This window comes from Stegastes partitus, unplaced genomic scaffold (genome assembly GCF_000690725.1).
Source record: "Stegastes partitus isolate 25-593 unplaced genomic scaffold, Stegastes_partitus-1.0.2 Scaffold1202, whole genome shotgun sequence".
Classification (NCBI taxonomy): domain Eukaryota; kingdom Metazoa; phylum Chordata; class Actinopteri; family Pomacentridae; genus Stegastes; species Stegastes partitus.
The window spans coordinates 140,874-165,609 of record NW_007578933.1 but is presented as its reverse complement, the minus strand read 5'-3'; the positions used below and the strand labels follow the sequence as shown (position 1 = coordinate 165,609).

General features: G+C 39.8%; 1 protein-coding gene across 1 annotated transcript in view; it reads left to right on the top strand.

Annotated features, from left to right (window-relative positions):
- The window catches only part of LOC103368769 (CUB and sushi domain-containing protein 1), a gene marked incomplete at its 5' end in the record, with an annotated part of 122,606 nt that overhangs the window by 59,340 nt on the left and 38,530 nt on the right, over positions 1–24,736 (top strand). The window contains 12 exons of the mRNA XM_008297239.1: positions 5,009–5,154; positions 5,901–5,981; positions 9,771–9,884; positions 13,028–13,144; positions 13,926–13,997; positions 15,200–15,346; positions 18,842–19,030; positions 19,170–19,355; positions 19,774–19,971; positions 21,587–21,760; positions 23,568–23,741; positions 23,991–24,164. Coding sequence (XP_008295461.1) covers positions 5,009–5,154; positions 5,901–5,981; positions 9,771–9,884; positions 13,028–13,144; positions 13,926–13,997; positions 15,200–15,346; positions 18,842–19,030; positions 19,170–19,355; positions 19,774–19,971; positions 21,587–21,760; positions 23,568–23,741; positions 23,991–24,164 — 1,772 coding nt within the window. The remainder of the gene's footprint in view (positions 1–5,008; positions 5,155–5,900; positions 5,982–9,770; positions 9,885–13,027; positions 13,145–13,925; positions 13,998–15,199; positions 15,347–18,841; positions 19,031–19,169; positions 19,356–19,773; positions 19,972–21,586; positions 21,761–23,567; positions 23,742–23,990; positions 24,165–24,736) is intronic.

Below are 24,736 nucleotides of genomic sequence, written 5' to 3'. Positions count from 1 at the left end.
TTATGTGGCACATTTTATGGGGAACAAAATTATAAAATCCCTTTCATAGATTGTCGGGTACCAAAAGAACTGTGTAATGTGAGATTGTTGTACACATAATGGCTCGATCTGGCTTTATCCAAAACACATGAATATATTTGGAAGTGACTCGGGGCTGACACTGAGGAAGAGAGTGTTTTTCTCAGACCCAGTGGGATACCATCTACCTTGGAGGGTCTCAGACAGATTTAGAGTGGCTGATCCAATGGTCTACTGCAGCCGCATTATGTCCATGTAAATAAATTCTACTGGCATTAAAACTTGTCGCTTCAAACATTCTCCTATAAAATCCTGCTTCTCTTTTGACTTTTTGGCTTGCCTGGACAGAAGCAAACATACTTTTTATGTGGAAAACTGGAGCAACGTGACGGGTGTAAAGGCTTTACAGTGATTTAACGGCCTACTTCCTGTTTAAAACATGAACATCGGCCTCCTGAAACTTCTTTTAATGATGGAGTTTGTATTTTGGAATACTTTTAATTATATGCATCAGCGGCGAACTGTTAATAAAACAGGATAGTTGACATTATCTAATTGAACTCATAAGAGCATAAGATTGGGGCCAGCGCTTTTGTCATGATTTGGGCATTTGACTGTTTGAATTTTCGAGTTCAGTTGGACAGAAAGTGGGACGAGACACAGAACGCCCTGTATGAGCTGCTGGGTTAATAGGAAATTGATTGGGAGCATAATTTAAATTTATTATGAAACTTTTAATGGTTAACTTTAAGAGTTTGGTCCCAAAATTAGTCCTACCGGATCTGAATGAGCAGACTGAAACAAGCCCATTGTTGGAAACAGAAGCATAAAAACACTCATCATCATCTCTTGGCCAAGGATTTTGTTTTTCCCAAAGTTATTGCGTATATATTTGGAGGTCCGTGTGTACTACAATGGCTGAAGAATTACTATAAAATGACATATAGAGTAATGCATTCATAGAGCACTGCTTTGGTTCAGTCTGAGCAACGGATGTCGTAGCATCAGTCAAAAATACATCTTAAAATTAAAGAAGTCAGTCAGGTAACTTTTACAATCTGAGGAGCCTGCACATTCACATTTCTGATAATCAATCAGTATTGGCTGCCTTTTGTGTTACATTTATTGATTTAACCCCCCAAAAACTATCTCTGTACACCAAGGTTTAGAAGCTTTTTTTCCCCATAAAAGTACTTCCTCCCTGCCCTACAATGTCTTTGATGTAACTCTGTACTGTTGCTTCCTCGATAATGTGCAGATAAATGAAGTTCCTGCTTCTCTGTCCCCACTCACTGCAGCTCCAGCTCACCAGCTCACCTGCGATTCCGCTCAAACGCTGTAAAACTACTGTAGAGTAATTCTGCCACACCACCACTACTACCAATAGTGATAGTAATTACATAATAATACAGAAAGCCACAGGATCTGGTCCTGAGGTTTGTTACACATAAAACCCCAAAAGTCTCAATCCCTGTTTTTGAGAATATCAATGATTTATCGCAGTTTTAAGGCGGAAATGCTCAGCTGTGACCTCGGCTGCTTGTTTCTCTCATGAAATATCTCTGAGCGTATAAAATGACGCCATATGGACATGCTAACAAGGTAGAAAACACGACTCGTCAAAGGGGCTCTTTAAGAGGATCGCCGTCTTCGCCAACCTGCTGCTGTTGTTTTGGTTTCTCTGTAATAAAAGTTGTGAGGCATATCTTTTGAATGCCGTGTCCTGCACCCCGCCATATCTCAGCGATGTGCGCGTCTGCCGGTTTCTGCCCTGTACTCCCCTGGGCTTTATGTGACAGCAGCTGGATCCAGATGTCAGGGACCGAAGCCAAACTGCCTCCATGGTTTTCCACCAGTTGTGTTTGGCTCTTTGCCTAATACCACTGAACCATTGCTAACAGTGGGTGATGGATCTAACATCAGGGCCACACAGTGCAGTTGTTTAGAAATGCCTTGCACTCACTCAATCAAATGCAGAATTTTTAATTAAAGCAATTATACATTGTTTTGTGTACTGTCTGTCCTCTGTAATAGTTAATTTCTCTTCCTGCTGGATATTTGGGCTAAAAAAAAAAACAATGTAGAATTGAGCAACAAGTCATAGATTGTTTATTTTATGGACTAAGAAAACATTGTATAGTCGTACAGAAAATTACAGCACTCAACTATAATCCAGCCTTTCAGAAAAGGAAGCTATAATGCTTAAGATACATCACAGTGTTTTAATAAGCAGTCTCAGAAGTATCTCCTCTCGTATCAGTGTACTGTAATTTCTACCTCTTTCATGTGACAATTCTGTATCTTCTGCATAAGGACGGCAGTTTACTTTCAAAGAGTTTTTTTTTTTTGGTGGATCTACTGGCAAAAAAAAAATGCTTTCAGGGTAAAGGGAAGAAAAAAAAAAAGTGATTTGTTGCTTGGTGAATCCCGTCAGCAGCTATCACGCTGTGAATGTATTCATCCCAATCCCATCCTCTTCTCAGCTGCACTGTGCTTGTGTCAATCACCTGCAGCAGACACAGTAGACAAATAGAAAGTGCTAAATCTTAATAAATCAGACTTATTTTTTGATCGTCATTTCCAGAGGCAAGGTTTACTTTAGAACGTGTGGGAGAGCGTCTCATTCACTATTCCTGCCCGCCTTGTCTCAGAAAGTGTTGCTGGTGTGTTATTCACACCAGCGGCTTTTATTTATTTTATTTATTTTTTTTTTTTTTCACTCTCAAGATAGCAACTTATAGCTTGATGGCACTGACTTCATTAGGCGGTTTTCACAGGAGCACATTGTTCATCGAGGGAAAGGTCACTAAGTCCAAGTTTTCTCTGTGCAGTTGTAGATTTTCTTAAAGCTTGTACCTCACAAATACGTGCTTTAATCGGTTAAAACACTGTCGGGCTTGTGTATTTTTCTGTAAGTAAAAATAGAGCCATGAAAATTCTAACTGCGTTTTGAATTAAATGACCCAAATAGCACATTTTGATTCTCCAAATGAGCTCCAACACCTTCAGAAGACCTTGAATTATTGAGGAGCCTAGAGATCCCAGGCACTCTTCATGAATTAAAATTTTAAAACCCTTGTTTAATCCAATGGCATGTTCATTAAAAACCTAAAACTGGGCATTTAGAAACGTTAGAAAATGTAACCTTTCAACAACATTCAATATTTAATGAGTGAAGTTAAGCCTTTAATCTGTGGGCTTTGTTCAATGAACTTGTTTGAAATGGGTAAAAAGAAGAAAAGAGAAAAAAAAACAACAAAGAAAAGGAAAAAAACTAAAATATTCTTGCTACCCTTTCAATGAACAAGCACATGGACTTAACAGATATCAGTTTTATTTTATTAACAATTGCTGCTTTTGGTTTCTCTTCCTCCCTCTAATTAAACCTGGTTGATAAAAGTAAATCCACATCTAACAATTCATAAGCAGTTTAGCCTCCCAACCCCTGCATTCCTTTGAAACTAAATGTATGCACCAGCGCTCTGTTGACTCCCGCTTATTTTTTTTCAGCTTGACTTTGATGATCCAACTACACCTGAACGCAGCTATTTAAGTTTTTCATCACCAGTATAGATTTCCATTATAGGGAATGTACAGAGGCGGCTGTGGAGATAAGTGTTGGTTTATAATAAAATGTATTCTGAGGTGAGTTGAGGATCAATTTTTTGCTGGTAGGTCAGTGAGAAAAAGCAATTTTCCAAACAGAATAGAGGAAAAAAAATAAAAAAAAGGATAATAACTGCAAACGAACCTAATGGAGGTTAAACTTCACTGCTGACGCAAACAGTAGCTGCTGTGCAGAATGGGTTGCCTGTGTTTAAGTAAGATCTTGTGTTTCACACTCAATGTTAGTTCTTTTTTTTTTATAAACATATATTTACTGAATTTGAACAGTTTACAAATTGCATTGACAAAGCAAAACATATACAATCAACTATAAAATAATCCTCTCCCCGCACCCCAAAGGTAAATAAAACTAAGAACAAAACGAAGCGTAAAACACAAAAAAGGGCATTGACACACACACATATATGGACAAATATACACAGCGTAACATCACATGATTGAGACATGTCACCTTTAAGACACCAAAGCCTCCTCAACTCCACAGTTCTCGAACAATGCAAGAAAGGGATTCCAAATCTCTTTAAATTTGGCTGATTTCTTCTTCATTGTATGTGTTAATTTTTCAAGGACAGGGCATGCTGATAATTCTTTCAGCCATCGACCGATCGTAGGTCTTTGGACGTCTTTCCAACAGAGAGAGATAATGTTAGTTCATTTTTAACATCACGTCATGTCTGTATGAAGTACCAGTTGCTAATATCATCATAATATCTGTCACAACCTGTTGCAGCGTGATGTAAATGAGTGCAGACCACATATGATTTGAACCTGAAACTAAGCTTGTCTTACTAAAAATTAAAGTGGAATTAACTAAACTAAACCAAACAAGGTGAAAGGACAGAGGACAGAGATCTTATACATTATTATTATACATCTTATACAGTCCACCTGCTAGACTTGTGCAGGTGTAGGCCTGCTCTGACTCCACACACAGCATTAAAACATTGAGAACATGGGCACCTGGATAGCTCAGCGGGTAGGGCGGGCGACCCATGTATAGGGGCTATAATCCCCGACACAGCGGCCGTGGTTCGATTTCAGCCAGCGGCTCATTTGCTGCATGTCATTCCCCCACTCTGCTCCCCATGTTTCTCTGTCACTCTTTCACTTTCAACTATCATTAAAGGCAGAAAAACCCAAAAATAAATCTTAAAAAAAAAAAACATTGAGAACACAATTTAGTTTTTTTAAATTTACTAAATATTTTATATTCCAGTGATGCATTAGAGTCAGAACTGTGCAAACCCTTGTGGTGCATAAGGACTTGAGTTGTGTTTGTTTCCTCTCTCCGTCCCTCTCAGTACTTTTCATGTATCCTGCTTCCAGCTTAAGCATCATCTGTTGTGTCTGTCTTTCTATTTAGGGACGGCCCAGATACATCCAGCTCTCAGCTGGGAGTCTTCAGCGGCAACACGGCATTAGAATCGGCCTACAGTACCAGCCCGAAGGTCCTGATCCGTTTCCATTCTGACTTCTCAACTGGAGGCTTCTTCATTCTCAACTTCCACGGTAGCTTCACGCACAACAGTTGATGTTGTCTGAATGTCGCTGCTTGTTGTCTGCATTTTTAAATAGAAACAGTTTTTCTTGATTTAAGAGCTGATGTAGGATCTGAGTAAACCAGTAAGCAGCTATAAGAGATGAGGTCAGAGCAGCAGAGAAAACTGTTTATCTTCTCTTTAACTTGTTTCCATTAAATTCTCCGTTACATCGTAGTGTTCACGATTATAAACAAGCTCATATCTCTGAATGGATCTACATCATGTGATTTTTTAAAAAATGGCACCGGTCGTGTGTGCACTTTGAGGTGTAGTTTTTGCTTCAATCGGGGCTTCAATTTCTTTTTTAATCATACAACACTGTGAATTAAATCACGCCGTGTTACTTTGAGCCCACGAGGCCACCTTGACAGACTGAGCACCATATGTGAGCTTCTCTCCTCATCTTCTCCTTACTTTGTACTGCAGTTATTATTATTATGTTACTCTTTATTTTTTTTTGACTTTCAGGAAAGTACATACTATCCTGTCTCCCACATTTTCAGCTGTCAGACAAGCATATGGGCAAGGGAATTATGTTACCCAGACATCAGGCACATGCTACATCCAAAATTAGATTTGAGAATTGAATTGGGTTTTTTTTTTTTTTATATGAAGACGTGAACCTGCACAAAGCAGACCAAGTTTGGTGAACACTGGAATCTAAAAGGTTCCTCATAGTCCTGTAGCATTAAGTCTTCTTGTTCCTCTCTCCAGCGTACCGTCTGAAGAAATGCCCTTCTCCCCCTGTGGTGGAGAATGCAGAGGTGATCTATGAAGATGAAGACTTCCAGATAGGTAACGGTACTGATGATTATTGCTTTTGATATTTTTTAAATATAGAGAAATTGAAAGTGTTTCCAAACATCTAAACAACCCGTCACTATGACAGAATAACCCACAAGATGGTTTTATTGATACTCGGTCAGCTGCACCTGCATGAAACATTTGGCTCAAAAAGCAAGATTTTTTAAAAATTATATTGTTTAATAGATTTCTCAAAATTAAGAAGAATTATCAGCTTTATCTGATACGTCATAAATGACAAACTGCCTGGTCAGGCTCGTAGTAGGTCATTGTTTTGTTGATTGATTACTTCATTAATGTGCTGCATTACTTTGCAAATGAATAGTCTAAATATAGCGGGCTAACGGTAGTCTGTCACTGTTATTTTTGTTTTGTTTTATTAGTGACACTGAGCCACTTGTTAATGAAATTAATTCAGTGAGTCTCTGTTGGTTTGTCTTTTTCTGTGATGCACAGAATGAATTGATTTTTAGATTTTGTACATTTTAAGATGCTGTTTGGTTTTGTTTTTTTTTCCTCCTCCTCGAAAAAAATACCTAAAATTCAATAAGGTGTATGGACGTTTTGGTAAAGTGCACATCAGCTTTCTTATTGTTTTATAACTTATGTGTGTCAGCTGCGTTTCCTTCGCAGAGTACGCTACATTTGGGACGTGTTTAGCATCGATTAACATAAATGGGGGCAAACAGCTGCTTCCTTGAAAAGAGAAAATAAAAGCCTTCCCACATCTTTAAATATCCTTAATGGTATTTCCAGCGACTGTTAGACCTTGTTTGTTGGCAAACTAGTTGTCAATACATTTGCATACCTCCTGGGTTTTATTCAGAGTTACACAAGTGTGTGACGCAAACTCATTATCAGCACTGCTCTTCTGAATTACAGTGCCGCCTGCCATTTGTAGTCGATAAATAGCACTATTTCATTAACTAAGTGCTATTAGTGCTGTGTGAAATGCATTTGGATCAGCCACCTTCTACTTGATGGGGGTAAAGCGGGGTCCAAAGGTCTGAGACCACTTATGAAGATGATTCTATTTTGCATTCATTTAGAATTTAATACAGAATTGTTCATTACCAGTGAAAGCATCAGCCGAACAATTCAAGTGAAAAGTTGAATTCTTGAGAAATAGATATTATGAAGTACAACTGTTTACCCGGATCACTGGAACTTTGGATTCGTTAGGTTTCTGTACGGCCTTCATGTCCCTTCAGGTCTATGTGAAGTGCTATCAGATGACATATACTGTGATTTGGTGCTATATTATATAAACAAAAGTGGCAAAGCTAATTAAAAAATTGCATGAATTTCAATATATTTTCAGAAGTTGGTTTGCCTCCCATTTGCTTTAATGGCTGCATGCACATGGGGTGGCAATGTTCAAACCTGAAACCCCTACGTTATCTCAGCAGATTCTGACAGTGTCCCAAAGAGCTATCTGTGATGTCAGGAACGCTTGTTTTCACAGTCCTCAAGTGTACCATAAATGTTCTCTGAGGTAAAGGTCAAGTGACTTGTCCATGAAAGTCAGCACTCCTCAGTCTTCCTCAGGCTTCAAGTATTTCAAGGTGTGTTTGGGCTCATTATCCAACTGCAGTTGGAATCCTTCCTCACCAAGATGCAAACATGAAGGTGTCACATGTCTCTGAATAATGGAGTGGTACCTGTCCTTGGTCAGGGTGTAGCTGGTTTGGTGCAGGTGTCAAACTCCGGAGTAGCAGACTGGAATATTCTCACCACTGGGCTTGACACACCACAGTGTTATACTCCCTCCTGTTTGCCTCCATACATACACCTTTCCATTGCTGGCACAAATCCCAACCTTGGATTTACCCGTGGCCTTGTTTCCCCTTTGAGGAGTTTCATTCGTTACCACCACGAGGCAGCCTTCCTTTGACGTCGTGTTTGCTTGATTGAGAGTCTTGTGTTTCATATCCAGTAAATTTTGTATCTGTGATGAAGTTGCTTTTTTATCTCTGAGTGAACAACGCTTGACGTATTGATCTTCTGACAGCGTAGTCACTTTTAGTCTGTCCAACTGTGCTCTGGATACAACTCAAGCAAATCTGACGTTGTTTTCCGATGGAGTTAACGCAGTCACTGCCCCGAATATGTTTACATTCTCTGCTGGCTTAGAAATAGTGCAGAATCTTACATAATGTCTTCTTTCTTTTACAAGTTTGTTGTTATATGCTCGAGCTTTACATTGGTACAACAGATTGTTAATGTGGTGTCAGACTTTTGGATCATATGTACGTTCTCCCAAGCTATTCATAAACATCCATTTTGGTTGAAATGATTGCTTGTCAACTTCTCCATTTTCCCTCAGCCTAGTTTTATGTGGCTTGCACAAAGCAACTTACTCATGGTGACCTTTTAGATCAACAGGAGCTGTAATTTTGGGGGGAAAAAAAGCAGACATTTCATAAAACCTCAGCAAGATCAATTTACCCTTCCAGTGGTTTTCAGAGCCTAGTCGCTCCTGGCAAAGTATATAATCATTTCTGTTTGGAAAACTTACATTCTGAAATGTCAACTTTATATGAATTCAGAAAAGTTGGGTGATTTTTGAATGATTTGTTGATTTTAGGGGGTATATTTAGTTTTTGACCTTTTAAAAATACCTTGACAGGGTATTAGTTTCATTCAAGGATCATGAAAGACTTCCTCCGCCTTCTATATTATTTATATAAGATGTTTCTAACAGGGTTCAGACAAACACAACAGTGGTGCAGACAGTAAGTGATTCTCCTGTTCCAGTTCGCTCCCATTTGCACAACACAACTGGAGCACCGGTACAGCGAGAAACCAGCAAGAGCAAGGCCATTCTAAAAAGACCGATGAGAGCTCATTTGGGGTAATTACATGTACAAATTGGAAAACCTTCCAGATCATTTGAGTCCAGGTGAATTTTACATTCACAAAACCTGGCAGAGTAAAGTACCCCAGAGACAACACTAGCTTTGATATTGATCTGATAGCCAATTATACAGTCTTTGAACAAGAACAGCTGACTGTTTTAGTTCTGTTCTGTTCAACAATTTAAAACTTCTTGCCCCATGCTGCGAGATGTCTCCTAGAAAAGAAAAAAAAAAGCTGAAGGGTGCATTACGTGTCCCCGACAGGTGGTACATCTCCACCCTGTTTGCGATGGAAAGCCTGTCCGACTGCAGCTCCAAAAGTGAGCAAGAGCAGCAACAGTGATGTGAAACTCCTTGCTTACAAAATAAAAATCTTTTTTTCCAAGTCCGTCTTTATAGAGTACACAACATTTGGAGAATTATTGATTGCTGGAATTGTTTGCTCCTGCTCTCTCCTCTTTTTACTTGCTGCAAATAGATGCTCTCCACAAAACCCAGAGTGTTCATTTGACAAAAAAGAAATGTACTCAGTTCAGGCGAAGGCAATTTTGGGTTGTCCTTTTGGTAATAATCAGTAATAAACAAAACAAAATATGAAGCTCTGTTACCCTATGAAGGGATCTGCTAAGAGATTCATTGCCACTGAACAAACATTTCAAGTTTTAGTAGAAAATATAGAAACTGGAAAGATGGACTGAATGTACCTGCTATCAGTTGTTTGCTGTCTAGAATTCTTTTTAAAATACTTGGATGAAAAGAAACCATAAAATATTGTAGATATTCAAGTACTAAAAGTCTGAAACTATTGTATATTCTAATATGGATAGGAGTTCTTAGCTTGTCATCAAGGCTGCAGTGTGTAGACCTGTTGGTTAAATGTATGACTACGGCTTCACAGTGGTTCTGTTTTCCCCCGTTTTAGGTGACATTGTGAAGTATCGCTGCTTACCTGGATACACGCTGGTTGGAAAGGCAGAGCTCATGTGTAAACTCAACTCCCATTTGCTCTTTGAAGCCCCGCCCCCAACATGTCAAGGTAAGGCAACGCTCAGTCTATCTATCCATCCATCCATTATCTAAACACCGCTTAATCCTCACTAGGGTCGCGGGGGGCTGGAGTCTATCCCACCTGACTCAGGGTGAAGGCAGGGGACACCTGGACAGGTCACCAGTCTATCACAGGGCTACACTTAGAGACAGACAACCAAGCACACTCACATTCACACCTACGGACAATTTAGAATCACCAATTAACATCAACATGTTTTTGGACTGTGTGGGAGGAAGCCGGAGAACCCGGAGAGAACCCACGCTGCACGGGGAGAACATGGAGACTCCACAGAGAAAGATCCCAACCTGGCGACCTTCTAACTGCAAGGCATCAGTGCTACTAACTGCATCACCTTTTAGCCCGACGTTCAGTCCAGCTTCTAAATATTTCATAAAATAGAAAGTATGTGCGTGTCAGTGTGAAAAACACAGGACCCAGGAAAAGTGTTTAGCTGCTGATACATCAAATACAAGCTGTTTTAATAAAAAATAAATAAAAAATCTAAATAAATTACACAACTAAGCTCATCAGGATTATACCAAAGAATCCTAGATGCATAGCACATGTTGGACGTTTCTCTGAAGTTAGGATATATAGTATGTTTTCCACAGCATAGCATGTTTATAAATGCTGTCTTGTTAAACTGAATGTCCTGTAGATGTGTCATTTTAAATATTAACTTGATCCCATGTTAAAACCTGTCAAATCACCTTAAAGTTGAAGAAATCCAAGAATTGACTCTGCACATTCTTAAAGTTGGGGGACTGAGATGAGGTCGAGACATCCTGACATTTAATTCAACCCCGGCTCCAAAAATCAGCGGATCCTAGACTTTCCATAATGCAACCTGAGCTATCTTTTTGTGAGATCATCTCTGCCTGGTAAACACCCACCTATTTCCAGGCCCCCAATTTTGTTGACAAATTTCTCTCCACAGCCACAGGATCTATCATAGGGCTGCTCTCGGTGGCTGAGTGATACTCACCGTGAATACTAAGCTGACACTGATGTGTAAAATGGGTGCAGGTACCGTTTAATCCATCGTCTTCCACATGTGCACGTCTCGGTTCTGAATACTGGTGTCTGGTTCTAAACTAGAACTAATGCGAATAGTGAAATTCATCCTTCTATTACTGCTATTAATACTAACATGAAGTGAATATTTGAGGAACCAGAAAGAGATCCGTATCAGAAGAGACATATTGCTGCACCACATATAGCTTCTGCAGACAAGTTGTGTTGCTGCCATGTGATTATTGTGTTTCACATCAAAACATAAAACCCAACTGTATACAAGCAGCTCATTTCTAACAGAGATGGCAAAAGTACTCACATTCTTTACTTTAGTAGAAGTAGAGATACTTATGTACTGATTCAACTCCTTTACTCAAGTAAAAGTAAAGAAGTACAGGTTCAGAAATTTATTTAAGTACAAAAGTAAAAATGAATGTTTAGCTTCGATGATACGTGATGCCTCATTTGACAACTCTGCAAAACGAAAAAAGTTCTAAGCACACAAAATAGGATTGTTTTTATCCTTTAAGAACCTGCACAGTGCTGGTACAGAAAAAAAAAACATCACTGGACAGTTTTCCATTTCATTATAAGCATTAAACATCATAATCAACATGGAAACACTCGTCTCTTCAACACTACCAACATCTTCTATTGAGCCTCAGCAGAAGCTGGTTCTCAAAGTTCTTTGAATGAAGACGTGGGTCTGAAAATCAGTCCTGCAGAGCTAAAAAGCCTCTGGGACACTGCTGGGAAAGATAAAGACGTTTGTTGTTTTACGTCATGTCGTCATCCGCGGAGGTTGAAACAAGTAACGAGCCAGTTTTGAGAATGTAAGGAGTAGAAAGTACAGATGTTTGTGTTCAAATGTCGGGAGTAAAAGTAAAAAGTCGGCAGAAAAATTCATACTCAAGTAAAGTACAGATATCTGCAAAATCTACTTCAGTACAGTAACAAAGTATTTGTACTTCGTTACGTCCCACCTCTGATTTTTTGTGTTATCATGTGAGGAAATGTGGAAAATCCAAAACAGTTAGACAGACTTATTTAATGTATTTTTGATATTGAAAGACCATAAACTATTGTGCCAAACTGATTCAAATGTTAAGTTTTTAAAGCCAAACTGAACTATAGGAAAGTATACAGATGTTTAAACAGTTTGTCTGTCGCTGTCAGTCTTAGCGTCGTATATTGAAAGTTGAAAATGTTCAACAGAAACTTAGCCTGAACCTTTTTAATCAATATTACACTAATGGAATTCAACACATGCTGAACGTGTCCATCCAGCAGTGAAGCAGTTCGTTGTCTCCAGCTTGTTGCATGTTTGACTTTAGCACTAAGGAAACCTCAGGAAATGAGAACGCTGTATTTCCATCACTGGGAAGTGCCGGTAGTGGCTGCTGGTATTTCTATGAAACAAATAAATATTGATTTGAGTTTTGAGAATATTACTTTTTTCCCTTTTACAGCTGAGTGTTAAAAAGACGCTCTGCTTTCGCCGTCATGTGGAGCGAACAGAGTTTCCTTTTCATTGTAAAGCAGAAGAAAAAAAAAGGAGCCAGCAGTCTTATGAGCTGAAATGCAACAGAAGTGCTCCAACAAAGTGGGAACAGTTTAGCTCTTTCTTGTGTTGGATTCTGTTACCTAAACAGTTGTCACCCAGAAGATAAAGAGACTTTATTGTCATTGTGCAGAAGTACAACGAAACTTGTGTGGAAGAACACGACAATAGCAGCAGTGCAAATAAGAATAGGCCATTGTCTTCCTGCGTTCGAGGCTAATACACGTTTCATGACACGCGGCCTTCGCTTCCCTCACGTTCTGTTTGAATTCACACACGATGCCGACACATCCAGAAAACACATGAAACAGCTGTCAAGGCCAGTCGGTTATGAGTCAAGAATGTTGTGCTGGAAAATAATAACACGGGTCTGTGCTGCAGAACGGCCTGGCTATGTGGGGCTCGTTAGAAAAACGATAGGTCGACTGATAAGGGAAGCAGGCAGGCAAAATAAAAGCCGGAGGAAAAAAAAAAAAAAAAACCTTTTGAAAACTTGCCACTGTTTTGATCAATGCAACCTTTTTATTTGAGCTTTTGTCTGTTGCCCTTCCAGCCCAGTGCCCAGCCAACGAGGAGCGGTTTTCGTCATCAGGAGTGATACTGAGCCCTGGATTTCCCAGCAACTATCCAAACAGCCAGACGTGCTCCTGGCTGCTGCGCATGGTTCCAGGTACAGTGTGTGTCCAGGGGTGTGTGCAGTGTGTAGAGCAGTGGTTCTCAAACTGGGGGTCGGGACAAGATCATTGTAAAAAAAAAAAAGAAGAAAATAAATAAAGCCTAGATTTATCAAATAAATTTCTGTTTGGGCTGTCAAAATTAAAAGTGTATACTTCTTCCCACTCCTCTTTCAAACTTGTTAATATTATGATTTGATTATGCGATGTTATTATTCTTTTTAATCCTCTTTTACAAAATTATTTTCTTTTGTTTTTATATTTTTTCCCTTTCATTTGTTCAAAATAAACTCAACTCATTGATTCATTTAAAAGAAAATTACTGTGTTATTGTAAAGAGATTATTCTGTGGAATTAGCACATTAATTTTTAACGCATTAATGCATGAACAACAAAGTTATTACTCATGCCATATTAAAAATTCAAACTGGGGGCTCACGAACACAAACTTATGTTGTCTTCGGGGTCGTGGCTCAAAAAGTTTGAGAGCCACTGGTTTAGAGGAGTGTTTATATGTGCTGAAAGTGGAGTTATATGTGACAAAGTGAAGTCATTATGTGTGTAAACTTATATTTGCTGAGTGCAGGCGTTGACTGTACAGAGACTGAAGTGCAGCTGGATGACTGTGTTCACATATGTACGTGCATTTACTCTTTCAGCGTAAATGTTTGTGCATACGTCACAGCATTCATGTTTGTTTGTGTGTGGATGCTGCTCTTGCATACTACAGTGTATTTGTATGTGGCTTTAAATATGTATTTTTTCCTTGTTTTCCAGGTTACACCATCAACATCTACGTCGAGATGTTCCACAGTGAGAAGCAGTTTGACGAACTGGAAATTTTTGACGGTACACAATGCTTTCCTTTTGTTACACCTACACACACACACATGCTCACACACGGTTTGAATTAATGTGTGTTTATGAAAAGCAGTTAATAAGACACACAACACTTAATTCTCATTTGTGGTGTTGGGAATTTACCCCCCAGGACTTCTAAGCAGGTTGTGTAGCAATATATTTGAAAGTGTACAGATTAGATTTAGTGTGTGTAATTTAACCTCTTTATTAATTCATTTTTATTCACATTGTATATTAAAAAGTTTATCTAACTTCATACAACTATATTGGGTGAATCCACTTAGTGACTACTGGCAATGTTTTGTTCAAGTTTTTGCCTGAATGTGTGTCTTTAAATTATGAGGCTCATTCACAGACAACAACACAACAAGCATTATAATAAGCCAACAAAACAGAATGGGTCTGACATGCTTTTGAAATGTGTTGTTTGTATTGGAATTCATACGCGGGGTGAACATATATACCAACTAATATGTGTATCCCACTCTGCTCCGTCCATTTGTATCGGTCCTAAACTCAGTCTAGCTGCCTTTGATGTTGCCGACAGCAGTGGCACCATTGTGGAGTGGGCGGCTATGAGGGGGTTGTTTCTGATTTATTCTAGCGCTGCACAAAGTAAAGAAATCCAATAGATGTTTGTAAATGCTTATGCAGACCATTTGGAGGAAACTTTTAAGTAAATTATACTTTTCCTAGTTTTAAAAAACAATATTTTAAAGAGTTTATGGATGACTGGTGTTTTGTTCTAAATGGGGCCTAACTTATTTAGATCCAACTTACATGGTTCAAACAATATACATTAGCACAGGTGGAGATGGAGCCGAACAACACGCTCCGTTCAGGATGCGTGTGGAGCAAGTAATTTCTAGGTACTTAGCAACTTAATGATACTGTCACCCTCATGTGCCTCATATCTCAGAGACAATAAAACGCATTCTGACTGCAGCATATTGTTCATCTCCGCTTCACATTAGTCTAATATTCATCTGGAAGATTGCAAGGACGCACCTACGACATGTAAGGAATCGTTTTTTGTCTGATTTCATCCTGTCGTGGCAAAGGTTTCCCCTCAACACACAAACAGTTACTAAACGAATAACATATTGAATTCATACACATGAGAAAATAATGTGATGTATGTAATTATGCGTACGCAGCAGCTTTGAACTTTCATCCATTTGTCTCACCAGGATCCTCAGGACAAAGCCCTCTGCTCGTTGCTCTAAGTGGGAACCACTCGTCTCAGCTGAATTTCACATCGAAAACAAACCAGCTCTACCTGCGCTGGTCCACTGACCACGCAACCAACAAGAGAGGATTCAAGATACGATACTCAGGTACGTCTCTGTCGTTTTCTGTTATTCGTTTCTGAAGCCAGTATCAGCTGTTTCACACATCTACAGCATGGTGAGAGCTTTGATAGTGTCCATTTGGATATTTCACCCTTTGTGCATTTTGGATAATAGATTTTATAATTTGATTAAAAAGAAATGCCATTCTGTGCCATTGCTATTTTGCAAAGCTATTAAATCACTACTGTTGGCTCAACTCATTTTATTTTTTTTCCCTGCTAGCATGAACAACCTTCCCCTAATGCCTTTCTTCTCATTAACAGTGTAGGTGGCTCAGCAATGATCATTTAGAAAATGTGTCTTCGAATGCATCAGACTGCTCAGGAGCAAAATAGAATTAGTATCTTCAATTTGTTAATTTGCGTCAATTGAGCGAATTAGTTTTTTTTTTCTGCCGACGCTGTGGCGTTCTGTTAGCTTTGTTCGATTTGGATTGTGAGCTTCTCCGGCTGCCCCCTTAATCCTGGGTTTTAACTCGTTAAGGGTTCGTTGAAGATGACCACCAGTCGCAGCAAATAGAACTTGCAGCGACACTGATCCTGTTTTGGGATTGAAAGGAGTTTGCCACAAGGTCAGCCTCCTGGCTCTCTATAGTGAAAAGAATGTGTGATATATTTTTGTTATATCAACACAATGGCCTCAAGTAATAGTGTTGTCTTTTCTCCATGGTGTTATATTGCCCTGACAACAGCAGCTATACGGAGAACAGAAACATATCGCTGAGATTTTTCACTTACTATACATTATTAATGCTCTGGTGTGTTTTATACTGAAACAAACCGTACAGCACAGTATGTATTATATATGTATGTTGAGCAGTTGCTTATGACTTCTACTTTGGCAGGCTGTTATCATTAGGCTTACGGAGGGAAAGTGCAAATGTGTGTGTGTGATCGCTGCTGCTTTTTTTTCCTACCACTCTCTACATTCTCAGTGCTCGGCTTCGCTGTGAAATAACATCAGTGTCATTGTTCTTAATTGTGCGGCATTTATTTATCCGCCGACCTTCCTGAACACCGTGATAGCCTCACGACTCCACCGCATACTTCACGGTGATTCACTTCGGTCAGGCTGTAAATATGTATAAGAGTTAGTAAGTTTTAGGAAAGTATCCGCAGCGGAAGCAGCATAAATAATATTTATCTCGGCACATCTGTACAGATCCCATGGGAACAAATCTAGTATATTGTTCACATAAACACGTAAGGTGTTGAATTAGCCAGCTGAAAGTACAACACATGGAACCAAAGACAAAGCATACAGTGTAGTTAATGTGTCAGGGAGACGTCACCGGTGGCTGTCACAGATGGGTAAATAGACGGACATAACAAATGTGAAAGCAGACATTTAATATGGCTTTTCATTAATGTAAGCACACGTATTATGGTAGATTATGTCCGGGTCACGGAACATAGTTGGTTGCTTGTAAGACAAATGGAAACATAGTGGCTACAATACTTAACACACTAATGGCAACTGGACAATTGAGCACGCCACAGCATTCAGCAGAAACTAATGGAGCCAATATAATAGTGGAGACAGCCACCGTAGTTAAACCTGAGCAGATGCATCATACCTGTAGATATACTCTGGGGTCAAGCTGCTGAGTGTCTGCTCTATTCTTGGTCGAGAGAATGGTGTGAACAAGTTTTCTGATTCAAAGAGTAGCTAGTTGAGGATATGGATAGAGTAAGCAGAGATGGCAGCTGGACTTTTAAGCGGGTTTGTGGCATTCAGATGAAACTGTCTGTCAAGCCATCGGGGGCCGGTGTTGATTAGTGTCATAAAAGCAGAGGCAGACACAGGTTTGGTGAAGCCACAGAAGCTGTGATCTACTCAATCCTTGGTTGAAAGCAGGATTCAACAGCAGCTTTGAGACACATTATGTTTATTGAGAATGGTGTCACCTGCCACAGGGCCTTGTCGATTTACGATGGCACAGCCTAATGCCCACCAGAGGGTCTAGTTATAATTTAACACGAATGCTGGGCTTCCGCTGAAATGCCCACACAGCTCTTATTAAACATCTGCATTTGCTGACAACTGATTGTCTGAGAAATGTCTGACAAAATGGTTTGTAATCTGTGAAAGTAGCCGTAGCAGCAGAACTGACGCTTTGTACGACTGATGGTGAAAATAACTTACAGTTTAACTAAAAGCAACTAAACTAAACCATCATTTTTATTTTATTCAATGTGCCGTTATTTCCTTGTTTCTTTAGGAAGTGGCCATGGCATAAGCACAGTCACATTTCTCTGGGTGTCCCAACAGAGTGTGTGTCACAGCTTTTCCCTGCATTGTCGCTGATCCCACAGCTGAAGGACAAGGGCACAATCCTTTCTGTCCTATGTTGATTATCCTGTCTACTTATGCACAACTCCAACTTTCTCAATATATTGTTTGACAGGAACTTCTCCCCTCCACAATTTCCCGCTGGGATTAATAAAGTTCTGCATCTATCTGTCTCTCCGTCGTAACACAGCCAGATATAGGTGTGAAGTGCTCGGCATATTTGGGTAATTTGAATTCTTGTAGGAATTCATATTTTACTGTTTCTTGTTGGCTGGAAGGGAAGTAATTTCAGCTATACCACAATTTCAATAAAACTTCCAGCGCAATTCACTATTTAACAACAAGTGACTGGCTGCTGTGGAGGCCCTGAGATAAAATCTCATCCTGAAAGAGTTCATGTCCCCTTATTAAAATTATAAACATTCAGTAGTAAGGAATTGAAGGAATGGGCCTTCCTCCCTCGACTTGAATATTTCTGCAATCAATGTTAGATTAAAATGCCATGACAAGATATAAAATAGTGCTTCAGATAAAACAGATTGATTTAAGGCCATATGACTCACTGACAAGTATAAGATGCTTTCTTGGAAAACAAGGTTTGCGCATGAAAATGGAAATTTACAGAGCCCCTCTGTTGTCCTGCCTGGAGTGGGAATGTCATTCCACCGACGTGAAGCCAAAAGGGAGAAGAGCCAAGATCAGGTGAAGCAATGACCACATCGGACAGGCAGGAGAGAGCCAAGTGGCCCATAGTGGTGTGCTCTGCCGGATGTTTAAATTGCTCTCCATGCTCTAGCAGTTATGCTTTTATTCTCTGTTCCAAGAAGACAAAAACATTGCATTACTTGGAAAGGTTGCAGAGTAATTACTTTGTAGTCTTCTAGTTTTAGGGCGTTCAGTTAGTGTTTGGAACTTCCTCACAGTTTTGTTGACCACACGTACTGACTTTAAAATACCATGTCTTGTGCGTTTTATTCAAAATCCCTGGTAATGTTGGCATTAATGCCGTCATGTGTTTGGACCCACTTTTCTTTCACTAAAAGAAAGCCTTAATATGCTGGCCCCTGCTAATTATTCATCAGTGGGGATTTTTTTTTTTTTAGCAGTAATTGGTTTAGTTTCTTCTGAACAGAGAACTTTTTAAAAATTTAATATTGTTTTCCTTCCTCCGTCTCTCTGTGTCTCCAGCTGCCTACTGTAGCATTAACGATCCTCCCTTGAACGGGGGTGTGGTCAACCGGACCAAACTCCGCCCAGGTAGCAAACTCCAGTTCTTCTGTAACCGTGGTTACCGAATGGTAGGCTCGAGCAATGCCACCTGCAGGCTCGACTCCAACGGGCTTTTCCAGTGGGACACGCCGCCGCCTTTTTGTCAAGGTAAAATTTTAAACACGTTCTTCATCATCTAAGCGGTGGTGGAAAAAAAAAAAAGAAAAAAAAAAGTTGACAAGGATTAAAGGCTTGCAGTTTCAGAGGATTTCCCTCTACAACGCTTCTCTTCTTTGTGATGTGGCAGCTGTCTCGTGTGGAATACCTCAAGCGCCGGGCAACGGCAGTTTCCATGCTTACCAGTACACTGTTGGCAGCCAGGTCACCTACCAGTGTAACCATGGTTACCACCTTGACCCTGGCGCTCCAATGACAGCTGTGTGTTTGGAGGACGGCAGCTGGAGCAACGCTGCCTCAGTCCCCAGATGTCTGCGTAAGTGTTTGAAACTGTAATTAAAGGGTGGTAATGAGTGTGAGTTCACAAAAGGTAGAAAAGTTAGCACTAGCCTCTAGTTCCCAGAAATTTAATGATGCGGACATCAGAAATTATGTAAATTTATTCATTTTAATTTCTGTGTGGATGAGATATGACAAAAAACTGTTTAAAAAATAATATTTATGAGGCAATAAATAAAAAGCAGGACGTTATTTTTAGGCATATCATTCTAAATGTGCAGTATATGTGGCTAAATATATTTTATTTATTAGTCTTGACTATTTGCACTTTATTCACATAAATTTAATTTCAGATTATACAGTCTGTAATTTATACATCATAGGTTATAGAGGTTCATGTGTTGTGAAGCTCTGTTTTATTTCATTTTCATTTTGTCTTTTCTTTTCTTGTCCAGCGATCCACTGCCCCAGCGTCGAGAGCACCTTGTTAGATCACATGACCTACCGCCTGTTCTCCGGTCGGCTGGGAGAGTTCGGTTCCATGGTGATGCTGGAGTGCTCAACGGGCTACTATCTGGGCGTGGGGCACCGGACTTTTCGCTGCCTTGCCAACGGCACGTGGGAGGGATCAGATGACCCAGCTACTTGCAAGAGTACGTATCGATGCGAGCGTGGACACCATTATGTCTCTCGGGGGGAAACAGAATAGCAGCTGCTGCTGTCAGATTTATTTTGCTCAGAATCATCTGACCCTGTCACCTCTGAACAAGATGATAAAACTCCACTATAATTGTATGTTTTGTGTGCTTGCTCACCTCCCCTGGCATTTGGGATGACACAGAACCTTACACACAAAGAGCTATATCTAGGATTTTATTTTGAGAGATTCCTTTTAAACCGAGGTGGTATTGAGTATCTACTTTTTGTAAAGCGCACATCCTCACATGTTAACACATACATGAAATGCTGTAGCTTTCTTTGAGCTCTGTACTGCACTTTTTTTTTTTTTAAATTTCTGAAGTTATTGGGACTCAATCAATCATGTGTGGGAGAAGAAACCATATGAACCCAGTAATAAAACAAAGAAGCCTGATTCATGCGAGCAGACACACACACACAGGGACACACCTACAACAGTCGGTAACATATGCACATAAAAAGCCTATGCAAAGAATAAAACTGCATCACTGTTGCTATCACAACCTGTTCTTGAATTAGTAATTGAAAACAGCACACCCACCTTGGAACAAGCAGCTGGAAGTTAGAGAAAGTTGTTCTTCTAATAGAGTTAGCTTCTTTTGTGCCAAAAAAGCCTTTTCACTCGGTTTAAGTGGAAACATGGGAGTGCATAATCCTGGCTGCCACAGGTCTTGTGTTTTTGATAGTAGGAAAGGGACAGTTTGTGAGGACGCTGGTTTCTGTGCGACTATGTGTGTGTGTGTTGATCCATTTCCCTTACTACTTCTTCTTTTTTTTTAAATGAGTTACCAGGGGTATATGTGTTTCCAAACGCCCTAGGATATTAACCACTGCACATTGTCTTGGGACTGTGATAACAGTTTTAGACAGAATGCAGCTTCCTAAATGTGTGGTATACGTCGCCAGCAGTGAAAGACAGTCTTTTCAAATAGAGCGTTACCCTGCAATGTGCCTTTGCTGCTTATTTCATAAAGAGAAGCTGAGAGGGAACATTATGACTTTGAAAACTTTCCAATAGGCTACAGAATTTCTTAGTGTTGCATAATATATGACATAACAATGACAATGTGAAATGTGTACACTTGAAGTTTAAAAAAAAAAAAAAAAAAGATTAAAAATTTAAACATATTTTACATTAGCCAAGTGAAAACTTTACTTAGGTGCATTTTCAGTTCATTTCTTGCTCCAGCGTCTGAGCTGACCTACCTAAGACTGCAGCAGCTCTGAGGGATTTGGCAATGTAACAGAAGTGTCTATTCTTCAAGTTGGCCAGTGATTTGAAAACTGTGTCCCCAAGGATATTAAGGAAAAAATGATCCTAAATCTTCTGACAGCAATCTAATTCAGCCAGGTATTGTATTGGAAAACTACATTTACAGTGTTTAAATTCAGTGTGACAGTTTTGCAGGGTTTTATTCATCTTACCTGACATTATGAAGACTTGGCAGCATAACCCACTTTATATCCAGATTTCTGGAAATAAGGAATATGTAGCAGTTGCCCTACAGTGGTCTGTAATATCTAAATTCCAGTGCTTTTCTCTCAAAACATATTTGTTTTATTATTTAGTCATTTCCTGCGGGGAACTTCCATCTCCACCCTTCGGCACCAAACTGGGGACGTTGACGACATTCGGAGCAACTGCAATCTTTATGTGTAACCATGGTTACACGCTGGTGGGGTCACATGTCAGGGAGTGCGGCGCTAATGGGCTGTGGAGTGGTGCGGAGACCAGGTGTCTAGGTAAGGTCCATTCAGTGTGATGGGGATGTGCACTGTGTTGTGGTCTGTGGCCCGATCACGTTGACATAAAAGTGAAGAATGCGATGAAAGTATACTCAACAGGTCGAACGGTGTGAATATTACAAAGAGACAACACATAATGTAATCCAGTACTGCCAGAGTAAAATCAAAGGCTTCTTCTCATCTCATCATGCATTAATAAGCTCTGGCATCATTATTCACATTTATTTTTAAAATCCATTCTGATTAGCTGCCACTATCAACAGGCAGGTGGGCTGTGATTTTAACTCTATGTAGCACAGCACTCAAGGCTCTGAACATGTCGCACAGTAAAGGAAATTTCAAGCCAATGTGAAGTAAATATAATGTATAAATATATATATAATAAGGCATGAGGAGTAAAGGGAACTGGTTCTATTTGTCTCTCCTAAGCAGTGGCAGCTCTGTGTTCAGCACAGCTACAGAGTGGACAAAGCTGTGCGTAGGATTTGTGTCAAGGGCTTTTTGTAAAGACTTAATTTTCAATGGAAATGCGAGTGCATAAATTTTACGCTTAGGCTTCATTAATACATGGGGTTTCTCCTACAGTAGTTCAGCCTTGGAGTCACTTGCATGAATAAGGAGCCTCACGCAGGATGCACATTTTGTGTGAATGTATAAATTACGGAGCACCTTTCCATTAGTCTTTTGAGATTCTGAGTCCAACGAGAGCATGATATGCTTTGAAATGTGTGTTTCATGTGGTTAAATGGAAGCTGTGTGTACTGATGCTGTTGACAAAGACTGTTTACGCGCAGGCTTAGGATTCATAGGATTGATTACAGGTGATAAAAGCTTATCATTAAACCTAAAATGACCAGCCTTTTGTGATTGTGATGTGAAGATAGGGTTCAATATCTAAAAGTTTAACTCCAAACCAGGAAAGTAATTTTTCCTTCACATGCAGGAACACTTTGAAATGCAATTTCAATAAATTCCCGTGGTTTATATCCATAGTGTTCCATGTTACTGAATTGTATATTTACAGTTTATGTCGAAAAATGTTTCTTAGAAGTAAGTGAAATGTTTGTTTTTCAGTATTTTGTTAAGGCTGCAAAAATTCATTAAACTGTGTAATTGTACTTATTTACAGTTTTCGAGATAAGGATCTTTTACATCTGGTGTGTCCATGAAGATTTATAACATTAGATATCTGGTACAATGATTTGACAATAAGAAAAGTGTCGTAGACGTCTGTTTTTACATTATTATTCAAGAAAGTGTCTTAAATCATTCGAGAAGAAATACCAACATCAGAAAGTGCTGGGCCTCAGCAAGTGACTTCATACGGCACAGAAACATGAAGGACTGACGGTGAAACAGGTGATTGGTCTGTTAATAGTTGAAAGGGTATTGAATGGAGCTTTTTAAGCTGTGCCCTGCAATTCAAGTGCTCAAGTTTCAGAAATAATGAAGGAATGTGGTGCTTTAAAGTCCCTTAGAGAACCCAGAGAAATCATTCAAATGTACTGATTTTAGCAGACCTTTTGTGTATCTGTCATTGCTGCATGGCCAGGACTAAAGAACATTGATCTGCCCTGAAGAATTCACTCGCCAGACATACATAGAAGTCTAAATATTGAAGCAGCTCCTCTTTATCATTTGGCAGTCTAATTGTTGGGATAGTGAGGCAGGAATTTGTTTTTGAAGTTGCAGTTTCAGTGGACATTGAACCAGCTTCACCGACATTAAAGCCTGATACTTGGAAAGCGTGTTCAATGTGGTGTTCATCACGCTGTATTCATATCTGTCATTTTGCCTCTTCTAGCCGGCCACTGCGACTCTCCAGATCCTATAGTCAATGGCCACATTAGCGGAGATGGCTCCAGTTACCGTGACACAGTGGTGTACCAGTGCATGTTAGGATATCGCCTCATTGGCACATCAGTCAGAATCTGCCAACAAGACCATCGATGGTCTGGAACAACACCGGTCTGCGTCCGTAAGTACTTCAGCATACCAATACCATTTTAGTTTATGTGCAGTGTATGATGATTTACTGCTCTTTTATATCATGTGAAAAGCTTCAAGACGTTGCCTTTAAATAGCTTTTCCCTGCAGCATCTTTACATTTCCAGAAAAAGTTTTTGAAATAGCAAGTGGAAAAAAAAAAACACACAATGCAGCACATAATACTTTTTCCACACCTCAGATTTCTCACCATACTTCTCTACTCTCTCTACTCCTGCAGCTATCACTTGTGGTCACCCAGGCAACCCGGCCAACGGACGGACCAATGGCAGCGAGTTTAACCTCAATGATGTGGTCAACTTCACCTGCAACAGAGGCTACATCCTCAGCGGAAACGCTCGAGCTCAGTGCCGACTCAACGGACAGTGGAGCAGCCCCCTACCTGTCTGCAAAGGTCACAATCACGTTTATTAATATACATGTACAGAGCTATACACTGTATGTTCCTGCAAATGCTGCATTAGGTTAAATCTACACTTCACATTAAACAGGATAGAGTGAGAATGACAAAAAGTAGTCATGCACACATGCTTTGTCATTGTGGTGGCTGACTGTAGAGGACAGCTCCAGTGTCCTCAACATTGTTTTTACTTTCAAATAATTTGGTCGAGTTGCTCGTAGTTTTACCGACATCTCCTCTGATTTTCGCAGTTGGCAAATCAAGCATCATAATGAAGGCCAAAAATGAAACAATTTATTCCCAAGTTGTTGAAAACAAAAAAGATTTTCCTACATTTTCAGGATGAATTCAACATTTGTTGGCTAAATTGGCTTCGAGCACTATGTGAACTGAATCATTTTTGGCCGAATCTGCTGCCAGCTGACTGTATAACTGAGAACTGAATAATTGTAGCGTAAACACACACTCTTAGCACTGAGCTGTACAGTCAGGGTGGTGTGTTTGTGTGGGCTCCTCTAAATAAACCAACAGATTCATACGTGCGCACACACACACACACACACACA